Below are 14,421 nucleotides of genomic sequence, written 5' to 3' on the forward strand. Positions count from 1 at the left end.
TGCAGCTTCAGAAACGGCGCCGGCGCTGCCTCCGCAGCCGCGCTTCAAAGCAGGGGATCGAGCGCGGAATTGCGGATCGCGGCCAAGGCGAGCCCCCAGCCAAAGAGCCTTGGCTGCGAGGTGGGAAGGGCTGAACCCGCCCGGGGGAAACCAGGAACTTTGCAAGAAGCCGGCGCCTGAATCCTCGCCACCTCCGGAGACGGGGAGGGGAGGGAGGGCGTGGATCCCGGCCCGTTTGCCCTTTGAAGAGTTGCTGGGTCCTCTTCTCCAATCTCAGGATCGGCCGGGATTTTTTGCCCCCCACGATTTCTTGAGACCGCCCGACTCTCCCCTCCAGGGAGGCGATTTCGCAGCATGGAACCCGTGCTACCCGCTCCGCCCTCGGCGGCACCGCGCTAAGGGCGGAGGCATCCGAGCCAGCCACCCCGCTTTCTCCCCCACCCCTCAAAAGTCCCACTGAAAGGAGGATCGCGCGGGAAGCTTGCCGTGGGCTTGCTCCCCCCACGCCGCCTTCTCACGCTCGCGGCGTCGGGATCGCGGCGTCTAAAAACCCGGCGGAGTTTTCGGAGCTTCCCTTCGAGCGGCGCGGAGCGCTACGTGTTATTCCGAGGGCAGCTGTCCGAGGCCGGCCTGCCGGTCCACGTGCTGCCGGTCCCAGCGAGCGGACGGCCCTCTCCCTTTCCCGGGGACTTGGTTTTTACGCCTTGGTGCTCCTCCGCCTCCTCCTTCTGCTTTTCCTCCAGCTGCCGTCTCAGCTACCGCCGCCGCCGCCGCCGCTGCCTGGGACTAGCCGCCGCCCCCTTCCCCGGTGGATGCCGCCGGGAAGCGGGCGGAGCGCGCAGCCGGGGAGGGGGGCTGCCGCGGCCGCCGGAGTACATGCCAGTGCCCTCTCCTCCTCTTCCTACCAGAATGCTTTACTTCCAGATGGTGATCATGGCAGGGACCGTGATGCTGGCTTATTACTTCGAGTACACCGACACCTTCACGGTCAACCTGCAGGGCTTCTTCTGCTACGAGAGCGCCTACCGCAAACCTTACCCGGGCCCGGAGGAGAGCAGCGCGGTGCCCCCCGTACTCCTCTACTCGCTGGCGGCGGGGGTGCCAGTCTTGGTGGTAAGCATCTTTGCGAGCGAGCTAACCGGCCTCCTTCCCTCCCTTCTCCGCCCGCTCTCCCCTTCCTCCACCACCGCTCCGAAAGTGCTGCTTTCCGCCTTTCAAGTTGGCTCAACTTGTTGCTAAAGTCTCCCTGAGGCGGCGCAGGTATCCCGAGCCGGGTTGGGCAAGATAGAAAAAAAAAAAAAAAAAAGAGGCCTCCGTGCACATACACATGCATAATGTATGTGGCTTTACATATGGGTATGTCTTTGAGGGTATAATCTGCCCTGGCCCGATTTTAAACCAGCGGGATTCATCGCCTGGGCTGATTTTTCCTTCCTTGGGTTTGGTGGCGTATTATCTCCCTTCCTCCCTGCCGGGGATCAGTACCTCGGGATTGTCCGTCTCAACTTACTTTGGGGTTCCCGCTTAAAATTGCCAGAGTGGTGCTGGTGCTGGGAGTCCTTTCTGGGTTTGCCTCAGCTGGAAGAGCCATTTTCTAAAGATCGCTAGTATCCTCAGTCCCCCCCCTTCTTTTCCTGAAGCTGGTAGCGCTGGTTTTGGAAAGAAGATACAGCACTGGAATTTTTTTTATTATTATTATTTTTTAAATGCTATTTTTCATGGCATTTTTATTTTGTTCAGTGCATTGGTTAGTCACAGACGAGCAGGCATTTTCTGGCGGTGTGTAGCAAATATTTCTGCTAGCGAAAATGACAAGCTTGTCTGTTTCTGATGGTCAAAAAGGAGAAGGGAATAGGCATTTTTCTTATTTCTGCTTCAGCCCTTTCTGTATTGGTTAGGAGGAGCCAGAAGGTGAGATATAGGCAAAATCTTGATGTGGGGTTTTGAGGTGTCTTTTAAAAAAGATTCATGAATAGGTCTGTTGAATGGCATTCAGCTGGCTTCCCAGAAAAAAGAATTATCAAGGAGCATCTGCCTTGAAAAAGCTCAGAATACAAGTTGTAATGTCATTAGACAGAAGCATTTAATAGTCCCCCAGCATATTGAAGCCATGAACAAAAAGGGGAGGGTGTGACCATTCAAAGTGGGATATATTTAGACACAAATGCACACACATGCCTAGATGTGCAAGACACTGATAAAATGATGCTGCTGGGATTCTCCCTGCCAGCCATAAATTTAAGGCAAGAAAAATAGAAAGGGATAATTTGGAATGTGCAGTTTTATAAACACACTGTCTTATGAATCTCTGACAGACAAATCGTGCAAGCAGGGCTATGCAAGAAATCTCATTGGTTATCACATTCTGGAGCCCTTCACATTGATTTAAAGCCATAAAGCCACTTATGCCCTAACGATAAAGTATTTGAAGCTGAGCTGGTAGTTTTTCTTCCCATTGTATATGATGGTTTCTCCTGTTGAAAAGAATGTTCTGGGATAAAAATCAGTTCACGTTACAATATTTTGTTATAATATATATCCATGTCTGGAAAACCAGAAAACCAATGCTTCCTTACCATTGCTTTAAATTATTACACCCATATTTGCATATAGGCATATCATATATTTTTTATCAGTTACAGTTTGGTCTTATGATGTCTTAAGGATGGCTACATCTAGGTTCTTGCTTATGCTTCTTAGCATAAGGAGAATATGAAGAGGATTATTCTGTGCTCATGCTTGAAACCCACCCCCCTTGAATTCCCAGGCCTAAATTCTGCATAAACAAGCTTAAAATTGTGCTGTAACTTAGTCCTCTGAGTTTATGATGAGAGGTGTTGGACAGTGTCAGGAAAAGAACAAAGCCTTTTCATTTAAAGATGTCTTGTTTCTGACACATGTAGGCCTTTAAAGAAGCATATTAGCAAATAGAAACTTAGAAATATGCAAATTATGTATCAAATTAATCTTGTTTTCTCTAGGCAAGTCCATTGTTGATGAACACCCTGCTGCAGAATTGATTGAATTGTATAGAGGGTGATGAGTCTTCTTTGTGTTATTTATGTTATTTATGTTATATACCAATATATGTTGTGTTAGCTTGGCATTATTTTCCCTATGAAATATATATTTTTTAAGAAATCTCTTTTTTCTTGGCAGTCACAATTATTTAGACATGTGTATTTTTGGAAAAAATAGAATCCAGAGGATGTTTACAGTGGTTATTCTTTATTTCCTCAGTCCAGATTTTGATACATAACCTCCTCCAGTCCCAACATGTCACTAATTCACACTAGATTTGTGGGTGTGGTTGCATCATCTCAATGTCAACTGGAAGAAGGAGATGTCAAACAAAAATAGTTATTTCTCTAGGCATGGCTTTAAGACAAGGTTAAAAATATATGTTTTGTGTCTCTAGATTACTATCCCCAACACACAGATTTTCTCAACGACATTAAGTTCATCTCATCTAGTCACTGTGGCTATAGATTACCTCTGGTATGTCTGTAAGTACTAGTTGCTAGGGAACATGAATGGAAGAGTGCTCTTGTATTCTTGTTCTACTTGTGGGTTTCTTGTAGGATTTGCTTGGCCGCTGTGGGAACAGAATGCTGAATAGTTCTAATCTGTGTACCCATGATTATTTGCACCAATCTCTTCATGTTTACTCTGGATTCAAAATGGCTGACAAATATTGCCTTAGCTACAGCTAAATGTTTCCCACATAGCTGAACATTCTTCATTATTTCTTAGCTGAGTCTGGTTTTCCCTCCTGCTTTTTATATGGATTGTTCTTTTTTGACCATAAAGATGTTCCTCCTGGAACTGGTATCTCAGGCCCAGGGAGTGTTTGCAACAGAAGAGAAGAAAGAAGCACAGAGAAGAGTTTCTTATTAACCAGTTCTATTCACAAGGGGAAATCATTACATCTCAAACACCGTTGCTGGCAGGCTATTTCCAAAGATACAAGATATTAATTTTTATGAAGATTTGTGGCCAAGTGAAATATTAATAATCCACTGCTCTGGCAATATTATTTTAAAATGGCCATTAAAATACTTTTTTATTTATCCCCTGAAATGTTACATTGCAAATAGAAAGCTACATTATTTATAGCTAGTACCTATGAAACAGATTGCTGTGTTCACTCTGAAGAGGATTATGAATACAATGAAATTGCTTTGGAAGAGCTTCCATAATTAATATGATCAGCAGTCCAGATGAGCTTGAAATGCAATAGATTATATAATTTGAAGTATGCTCTCTCAAAGTATTCTTTTTGGTGCCAACTGACTCATTTATATGTATTTGCAAGCTAGATGTCTGTTACAAGTTCTGATATAGGGAAGGAAGGAAGGAGACATGGAGTTATCCAGTTTTGTTCTTTAGAGGCAGCCATTCTGTATATACAGAATCTTTCATATTAATTTCTGGAGAAGACAAAGTGGCCAAGCTTATTTCCCTCAGGGAGTGATGAACTGTTGGTAGATATCTATAATTTTGCTGACAACCAGTGAGTTTGCTTGGATGCTGACACCAGGAAGGGTAACTCGTGTTCAAAGATCAGAAGTAGTTCTTGTGTTATTCTCATACACTACAAATATCTATATTCTACAAATACCTGGATAAAGACTTTGATAGTATAATCTATAGAAGTAAAATCCCCTCAGAAGGAGAAAAATAAAATCAGAGACACCCATTGATGTCATTGTCTTATCCCATAGTCTTTTGGAAAAGATAAAAAGACACTCCTCAGCCCTTCCACCTCCCAAGGTTACCTGCCTTGCTCTGCACTGTGATTCTTTCAGGGTCTACTGAAATGTCCATTTCAGAGACAATTGAAATTTAGGTCCAACAAAATACATTTCTCAAGTTTGGCCTTTTGCCCCAAGCTTAAGTCTTTCCCCCCAAGAAAATGAAGGACAGAAAAAGGTAAAGATTGCCTTAAGAACCCTGTGAAGGTTACTAATTACCATATTTTTGGACTATAAGACGCACTCCCCCCTCCAAAAGTGGATGGAAATGTCTGTGTGTCTTATAGAGTGAATATGGGCCTGTTTTTGGCCTCCAAAACCCTCCGTGGGTCCCATTTTTGCCCTCCCTGGCATCCAGAAGCAGTTTGCAAGCCAAAAATGGGTCCGTTTTTGGCCTCCCAAATCCTCCATGAGTCCCGTTTTCGATCTCGCCAGGGAGGGCAAAAATGAGACGTGCAGAGACTTAAAACAATTTTTTCTTGTTTTCCTTCTCTAAACCTAGGTGTGTCTTATGGTCCAGTGTGTCTTATAGTCCAAAAAATACGGTAACTCTCTTTCTGGTGTTAATCTGCCCAAAGTACCAAGCCTACTACTCACTGCCTAGCAGAGTTCCCTCTTATGTTTATTGGCCAGCAAGCCTGTATGAAGTACACCATTAGGTAGCAGGTGCTAGCAGAGGCAGTCCTTTGCCTCCTAGCTATTCCCCCTAGTTATATTTATTTATTTATTGAATGGGGAAAGACTGACAATTACGTGACATCCTGCCAGTCTCGATTCTCTAATCAGCTTCCATAAGTAGGATGAGGGAGGGAATGTCAATTTGTCTTTGCCTTAGGCTGAAAGTTTGGTTGGAAGCCCAGATTGATCATAGCAGAAAGTGATTAAATGTTGTGAATGTTCTTATTTAAACTAGTAAAAGCAGCACAGGTAGAATGCCTGTTTGATCCAAAGGCAGAATTCTGTCTGAAGTTTTTACATTCAATTCAAATAACAGTGTTGGAAGGAGCGGTTTAGCCTCTGAGTTCAATCTCCTGTTCAGTGGGCGAATCCAAATTAAACTATCATTGACAGATAAGTGTCTAGCCTCTGACGACAACTTCCCTGAGTAATTGTTTCCACTGTCAAACTCGTCTGAAAGTTAGAAGCTCTTTCCAAGATTGAACCAGAATCTGCCTTCCTTAACTTAAATCTATTGTTTCCTGTCCAATAGTTGGCTAGCTTATCTTGACTAGTTATCAGATATATTTCAGTTATCTGGAGAGAGCTATCATTGTCAGTCTTCTTAATATTCCAGTTTCTTTAGTCTCTGTAGAACTTATTTTTTGAGGGGGTATTTGTTGCCCTTCTCTGAAGTTCTCAATTTGTTTGAACTCTTCATACAATGTGCTGCCTGGAACTAGACACAATAATTGATGAGCATTCAGACCAATTCAGAATGAAATAGAACTGAGCGTTCCTTTGTGTATCAAGTCTTTTTCTATGCTTGAGAAACCATAATTCTGTTGATGTTGCCTACTCAGTTTTATCTGGTTACAATGCCAGGTCTTTCACATAAGTGCTACTCCCAAGCCAGACATCCTTTATACTGGTGCTCTTGAGCTGTTTCCCAAGTGAAGAATTTTTCATTTGTCTTTATTAAACTTCACTCGGTTATATTCAATCAATTTCTGTAATCTTACAACAGTGTTCTGAATTTTATTTTTGTCTTCTAGTTTATTTGCTAGTCAACCCAATCTTGTGTCACTTTCAAATTTGATAAATGTTTTCCCCTTTTCTTCATCCACATCATTAATAAAAATGTTAAGCAGTATAAACCCCTAAGATTGACACCAGCTAATACCTCATTCCAGTTTGGGTTTTATAAATGACCATTGTTTTTATGTGAGTCATTTATCTACTTCATTGTTATGTTAACTAGACACCAATCACCACTTGCTGATATAACCACACGTTAATAAATACAGAACATTATCTGCTGTGCATATAATATAGTCATACAGCATACATTAATTGACAGTGCAATTGAAGAAGTAGGTTTGAAATATAATACACTTTCTTATTAGGGTTTGTAGCAGAAACACATATATCACTTGTCATAAATGTAATAAAAATGAGATAAATGCATGTACAAATGAAGAACATATAAGAGCATAGATCTAAAAAATAAAAATATTGTGTAGTTATTAAAGAACTGAATGAAATTCCTTTTGGAGCTCAGAATGAAATAATTCCACCAAGAATATCCCTTTGGAGAATGAAATAATTCCACCAAGAATATCCCTTTAGAATTGGTTGTATTCCAGCAGAACAAAAATCAAACGCACTCTAAGATTCCATCAGAAGAAAATCTGGATAGAGAGGAAGAAAATGAATCCCAGTCCATTTATAGAAATAGATTTACATTTAATTTAAAATAGATTTACACTCCTTGTTTTGAACTGAAAAACAGTAGAACATGTGCATAAACATGATCTGCCAAAATTGTATTTTCATCTATCTGCTTTTCTACTCACCTGTCGTAAATAAATCTCCCCATATCAATGACTGAGCTTTCCCTTAAAATAAAATAAAAAAATGAAGGAAGTAATTTATTTGTAAGATACCTGAAGCAAGATCAAGACTACTGATCTCCCTGAACATTGTGATTTGCTACTGATCAGAATGTGTGCAGTATGCAGCATGCAAATGCCCTCTGAGCACACCCAGTTTGGCTCAGATAGATCAACGACTAGTGTATTTATCACCATCTGTTGTATGTGACGGTGGGTAGGCCATGGGACGGATGATGGATGAATTTCAGTGGAGGACATAATGGTTCGGGAACTAGAAGACCAATGTAAAGTCACATCCAGAGTAAGCATCTTTCATGCATCACCCTGGGAGAAGAAAGAGATAACTAGGTGAGGCATGTTAAGTCTCATCCAGTATGAGCATAGCCCTGGTGCTAATTGAGCACCTGAAACAGAAACTGAATGAGTTACATAACAAAAGTGAGCATTGATTATGTATATAATTTGACAAAGTATTTGACAGAGTATTTTTTTCTTACACTTCATCTGCTTTTTCCTCACCTAGGTTATTTGGTGTCCCTTACTTGACCTTCAGTCCACTGTGTTTAATCTTAATTTATCCACCAGAAATTGGGGGCAGTGGTAAAAAAAAAATTGGTGACAATGTTAATATGACACCCTCCCTTAGTGAGGAGGCTGTCAACCCACAAGCAGAGTCATGGTTTAGAAAGCTCATTTGAATACAATGTATATTCATGCACATGCATTTTTCAAGATTTATCAAGATTAAGACTGACAATGTGTGTGTTGTTTTGTTGAAAGTTTTTCTTGGCTGACCCAGGAAATAAGACATATTTAACATCCTGAAAATTATGGCTTTCTGAATGATACTTTCCAGAAGAGAACTATAAGCGGCAATTTTGAGGTGCTGAAAGGAAAGTTTACTCTCCTTCCCTATGGAATCAACAAATGGATATTGAGAAACTTGTCTTTTTATAGAAAGTTAAAACTTGCTTTCTGTGATAAGTGGGAAGGGAGAGGACTATATATATATATATATATATATATATATATATATATATATATATATATATATATATATATATATAAAGATCTTGTTGGAGGAGATGCCTTAAGGATTTGAAGACTGAAATTTATTGCAATAAGGCTTTAAAATACAGATTTGGTTGTTTTTTTGATTGATATTACCCCAGGAAGAGAAAGTGAGAACTTTGTTTTGGCTTGGACTGAGTGGTGACTTTGGGATTTTGGGACTGTTCTAACTTTTGAAACATCTTGGTTGTAAGAAGAAAGAGGAAAAAAAAGAAAAGAAAAGATTTATAATGGCTTTTTCTGTTGAGGAACTGAGAAAAGAATATGAACAAACAAAAAGAGAGGGCAAGGACGCTGTAAAGGAAGCTTTTCTCTTTTTAGAAATGGCGCTTGCTATTTATCAACAAACACAACAACAGATGGAGGCAGCAACAGAAGAAGAAGAAGAAGAAGAAGAAGAAGAAGAAGAAGCCATCTTTGATGAATCTCAAAATTTAATTAAGAAAGAGAGGAGAAAGAGAGGAAGGAAAATGAAGGACTTAAGATTTAAAAAACACCCAAGAAAGAGAAAAATAAGATGCAAAATCAATATAATGCTAGAAAACAAAAGAAAAAAGGAACACAACAGAGAAGGGAAGCTAACAAGGCAGAGGCTAGGAGAAGGGGGGCGGGTAGAAAGGCCTGGTGGGAGAAGAAAGAAAGGGAAAAGGTGGAAAAAAGCCACAAAGCTTTGAAACCAGATGGGAAAAGAGGAATTTTTTTTTAGGGACAAAGGGTAATGTATAATTTGTTTTAAAAAAAGATTCTGCAAGGTACATAAGATGGTACTGTAGCATTTGTATTAGAAATAGAAAATTAGAATGGTTTAAGAGTTAATAAGAGATTAAAATATTGAAATGTTTAGTAATGTATTTAATCATTTTGGATTTATTATTTTTCTTTTTTAAAAATTAGTAGATAGAATGTACCAAGCAGAATCAGATTGGGTATTAGGTGTTATTTTAAATGTTAATTTAGGGGGATGATAGAAAGGCATCATACTCTGATTAGTGATCTCAGGAGAAACTCTTTTTTCTTTTTACTATAGGGAATGAGACAAATGGATAATAAAGAATGGACAAAGGATACAAATATAATGACTTAAATTAAAATGAATTAAATAAGATAGAATTAAGAAGAGTGAAATGTGTGGAGAAGCTAATTTAGAAGATATAGAATGGTAAATAAAATAGGTAATGGCATGTAAGATGAGCATGAATATAATTGAAGTCCATGTAGAGAGAGGTTTCTGGGGCCAAGTTACTTTCCTAAAAGATCTTTTATATTTTTGTGTTTTGTGTGTTTATGTATGTGGGAGAATTAATAAAACCTTGCAGGAATATAGAATGAGAATAATGGTAACCAAGTCAGAGAGAAATAGATGATAATTATAAATTGGATAAATATAGAGAAAAATAAGAATAGTGAAATTGGATAAGAGTAAAGAGTAATAAAGAGAAATTGGATAAGAGATATTTGTATGCTCATATGGAAATGGTCTAAAATAGAATTATATTGTATAAAATAATGTTTTATTTGACTTGTAAAATTTACAATGGAAAGAGGTTCATGTATTAATGGTTAATGATGGTTTGTTTGTCTTTAAAATTAATAAAATTTGTGTTGTTTTTTTTAAAAAAGAAGAAAATCTGGATAGAGAGGAAGAAAATGAATCCCAGTCCATTTATAGAAATAGATTTACATTTAATTTAAAATAGATTTACACTCCTTGTTTTGAACTGAAAAACAGTAGAACATGTGCATAAACATGATCTGCCAAAATTGTATTTTCATCTATCTGCTTTTCTACTCACCTGTCATAAATAAATCTCCCCCATATCAGTAACTGAGCTTTCCTTTAAAATAAAATAAAAAAATGAAGGAAGTAATTTATTTGTAAGATACCTGAAGCAAGATCAAGACTACTGATCTCCCTGAACATTGTGATTTGCTACTGACCAGAATGTGTGCAGTATGCAGCATGCAAATGCCCTCTGAGCACACCCAGTTTGGCTCAGATAGATCAATGACTAGTGTATTTATCACCATCTGTTGTATGTGACGGTGGGTAGGCCATGGGACGGATGATGGATGAATTTCAGTGGAGGACATAATGGTTCGGGAACTAGAAGACCAATGTAAAGTCACATCCAGAGTAAGCATCTTTCATGCATCACCCTGGGAGAAGAAAGAGATAACTAGGTGAGGCATGTTAAGTCTCATCCAGTATGAGCATAGCCCTGGTGCTAATTGAGCACCTGAAACAGAAACTGAATGAGTTACATAACAAAAGTGAGCATTGATTATGTATATAATTTGACAAAGAAGTATTTTTTTTCTTACACTTCATCTGCTTTTTCCTCACCTAGGTTATTTGGTGTCCCTTACTTGACCTTCAGTCCACTGTGTTTAATCTTAATTTATCCACCAGAAATTGGGGGCAGTGGTAAAAAAAAATTGGTGACAATGTTAATATGACACCTTCCCTTAGTGAGCAGGCTGTCAACCCACAAGCAGAGTCATGGTTTAGAAAGCTCATTTGAATACAATGTATATTCATGCACATGCATTTTTCAAGATTTATCAAGATTAAGACTGACAATGTGTGTGTTGTTTTGTTTAAAATCTAATCTGGCATTGCCCTATTTGGAAATAAAAACAGAAGGAAAGACTTGTATATTTGATAAGGAGTGGCTGAGAATCACTTTTGTATCTTGGTAGAAACATCAAGATGGTGGCCCACAGCCTGAGTTAGAGATGCTGACAGGAGAAAAGAAAGAAAACAATTTCTTAGGTATGAATGAGAAAAGCTTTCATCTGCTACTGCTTTTTCTGGATGAAAATGTTTTCCCTGAATTCTGCGCTATAATCCAGGAGTGGGAAAATGATTTTGCAAAGGGGACGCATGAGAAACTAGGACTGTTTTGGAGGGTTGAACCAACATACTTATTACATTTGATTTCTAATATCTGATTGACCTCACACAGGCTGGACTGGGACACTCAAAAAGAGTGGATGTGGCTCAGGGGCCATACTCAGCCCAGTGGGCGGTGGAACTCAATCAGAGTGTGCAGAAAAAGTAGCAACACCCTCAGGAAAATAGTGATGCCCAAATGATATGCACACAGTGACTGTTTCCTCTTTGTGTTGTGGCGTTGAATGTAAGTGCATATTGTGAATTCATATTGTGAATTTCGTTGTATGTATACTGTGTCTATATGTACAATGACAATAAAGAATTCAATATGTTGCAGTATTGATACAGTGAAATCACACAGATGCTTTTCCTGGAGTCAGCCATGCTCACAGCAGTGGTTATCAGTGAAAGATACAATTGGCCAACAATGAAAGTGTCTTGCCCCTGTTGGAGACTGACTCCGAGGGAGAGGAGGAACAACCGACAGGGAGTGAAAGTGTGGCTCCGGAGGTTGTGGAGGAGGCTGGGGAAGGGCAGAGGCCGGCTGGGCAGTCAGAGGAAGACCCAGGCCCATCTCCTCTTCATCCTAAGGCACGCAGGGAGGAATGGAGAAGGGAACAATGTGACTTATGGGAGAGGAATCGGCCATGATCCCCCTCATTGGCTGCAGCTGGGGGGAATAGTATGTAGGAGGGGCGTTTAAAACACAGCATTGCTAGAAGTAAAGCATGTTTTATTTCTGGTTGAGGTTTATCTTGGCTGGTGTTCTTCCAATGGACTGTGCCTTGTTATCTTCGTGAAGTTTGTAATTAATTATCCTGGTCTGTCGTGGAAATTTCTTCAGTGCGGTTTGTTTTGGTTTTTTATTTCTCCATTATCTGTTCTTTGAGTTTGGACTGTATTTCTTTCTTTTGGAGACTATTTTGGAAAGAGTTTAATCTGCAACTGAGAACAATTGAACAGTGGAGCCAAGTTGGAGGCATTAAAGGAAATTTATTTATGTTTGGGAATTTGTTACGTGTGTGCTGCTTCCCGGGTCATCACAGAAAGTGGGATTAGTGGGATTTAGCAACTCTACATGTCTATTAGATAGGAGTTTTTTTTACGATTACTCCGTGACCTTAGGTGTACTAAGTAACTTGGTTAACATTTATGGCTTTGTGACTGACTTCAGGCACAACAAAATATGCCACAATGTATTTTTTTAAAAAACGGTGACCCTAATTTTTGCATTCCAGACTGGTAACCCAATTACAGTAGGTTTAGGAAAGGAGACCTTGATTGGTGAAGAAGGAGCCTGATTTTACTAACAGACTTATGTAATATTATTGCAGAAGTGATTTACTAACTGCCAGTTGTTGTTTTTTCTTAGTTCCAATGTACAGGTAGTCCTCAACTTACGACCATAATTGAGCCCAAAATTTCTGTTGCTAAGTGAGACATTTGTTAAGTAAGTTTTGCCCCCTTTGAAGACCTTTCTTGCCAATTGTTCAGTGAATCACTGCACTTCTTAAATTAGTAACCTGGTTGTTAAGTGAATCTGGATTCCCTGTTGACTTTGCTTGTCAGAAGGTTGCAAATGGGGATCACGTGACCCCCAGGACACTGCATATTCACCGTCATGAATATGAGCCACATGTCAAGCGTCCTAACCTATGAGGATGCTGCATCAGTCATAAGTGTGAAAAATGGTCATAAGTTACTCTTTTCAGTGCTGTTGTAACTTTGAACAGTCACTAAATGAACTGTTGTAAGTCAAAGATTACCTGTAGTCTATAGTCCTGCAACATCTTGATTTTCCTCCAGACAAGTAATCCCAGGTTTGAAATATTTAGCTGTTTTGAGATTGGTCATAGTTAGCGCATAGCTACAGTCTAACTCAGGGATGTCAAACTCGATTTCATTGAGAGCCTCATCAGGATTGTGGTTGACCTTGGGGGCGGATGGGCATAGTCGGTTGGTCACAGCTGTCTGGGTGGGAGTGGCTGGGATGGGTGTGGCCAGTTTGATGTCATTCATGTTGTGGGGGGCTGTAGTAGCCCGGGCAGGGCTAGGGATCCATTGTCTCCAGCGCACATCTAGGGGACAGGACAGGAGTGGCCCCTCACTGGCTCCATGTCAGCCCCGTGGATCTAAGGCTGACCGCGTGGCAGACTGGATGGCTGCCACCAAATGGTAGATTAGCTCCCGGCTGGCCTGGAAACAGTGAAGTACCAGCCCCAGAGGGCAGATCTAACCACATTGCGGGCCGAATCCAGCCTGCGGGCCTTGAGTTTGACAACCCTGGTTTAACTGAACCAAAACACACCCACCCACAGTTAACACAGTCTTGGTTTCCTTCTTCCTTCACTGCAGGGTAAAGAAGATGTCTTTGACTGGTATCTAGGCAAAAGGGGCGCACGCATTTTTTTTAAAAAAAATTAAAATGTGATAACATTTGGAAATGGCTCAAGCAGACACCTTTCGGATTCATTGGAGTATAAGGGGAAGAGGTGTATCACAATCAGACTTGCAAAATTCTACTATTGCAACCAATCTCAATAAAACTTAATTTTAGCCTTCCGGTGGAGTTGATTTCCTGGTCTGTCCTATCTAATTGTGGCCGATGTCATGTTAGACTTCTGAAACAGTGTATTTGTTTGGGTTTTGCTCCATTCCATAATTAATACATACAGTACTTTTATGTCTTCTAATATATATTGACTTTAGACAACATAATGGAATAGTGTACTGCCTCTAAGTCCTAATGTATAATGTCTCAGAGGCAAGCTGAATGGGCACAACATAGATGAATGGTGAATTATCTTTTACTTCTATCTGGCAAGATTCTTACATTTATATGGTCATTAGATTTCAAAACTGAACCAATTTATGGGCAATTATTTTATCTGAAGTACTGTAAAAGGCAAATTTATTTAGTTAATTTGTATTTAACTGAATTTATACTCCACTAAACTCAAGGCAGCTAATAGCAGCCAAAATATAAGAAATAATTATTAGCCCATCTGATGCCACAAAGCCATTAAATGGAGTCTTGGTAAAATATTGCAGTTTTTTTAAAGTGTGTGATTTTTTACTATGCAGGAATTAGTATACCTGTTGAGACATACAAGGTTAGTAGCTCTTGGTGACAACTCCTAAACCGTAA

At 40.0% G+C, this 14,421-nt stretch overlaps 1 protein-coding gene across 2 annotated transcripts in view; it reads left to right on the forward strand.

Moving 5' to 3' along the window:
- Positions 1-538: 538 nt before the first annotated feature.
- PLPPR5 (phospholipid phosphatase related 5) overlaps positions 539-14,421 on the forward strand; it is a 102,845-nt gene continuing 88,962 nt past the window's right edge. Inside the window, exon 1 of one of the 2 annotated variants that reach the window (XM_026674077.2) lies at positions 539-1,113. In XM_026674077.2, the coding sequence (XP_026529862.1) occupies positions 877-1,113 (237 nt within the window). In that variant the 5' untranslated portion in view covers positions 539-876. The remainder of the gene's footprint in view (positions 1,114-14,421) is intronic. The other variant, XM_087960618.1, reaches the window with a different exon arrangement.

The sequence above is a fragment of the Notechis scutatus genome, chromosome 3 (assembly GCF_049901735.1).
Source record: "Notechis scutatus isolate UNSWTSFEM ecotype Mainland chromosome 3, rNotScu1.2, whole genome shotgun sequence".
Taxonomy (NCBI): domain Eukaryota; kingdom Metazoa; phylum Chordata; class Lepidosauria; order Squamata; family Elapidae; genus Notechis; species Notechis scutatus.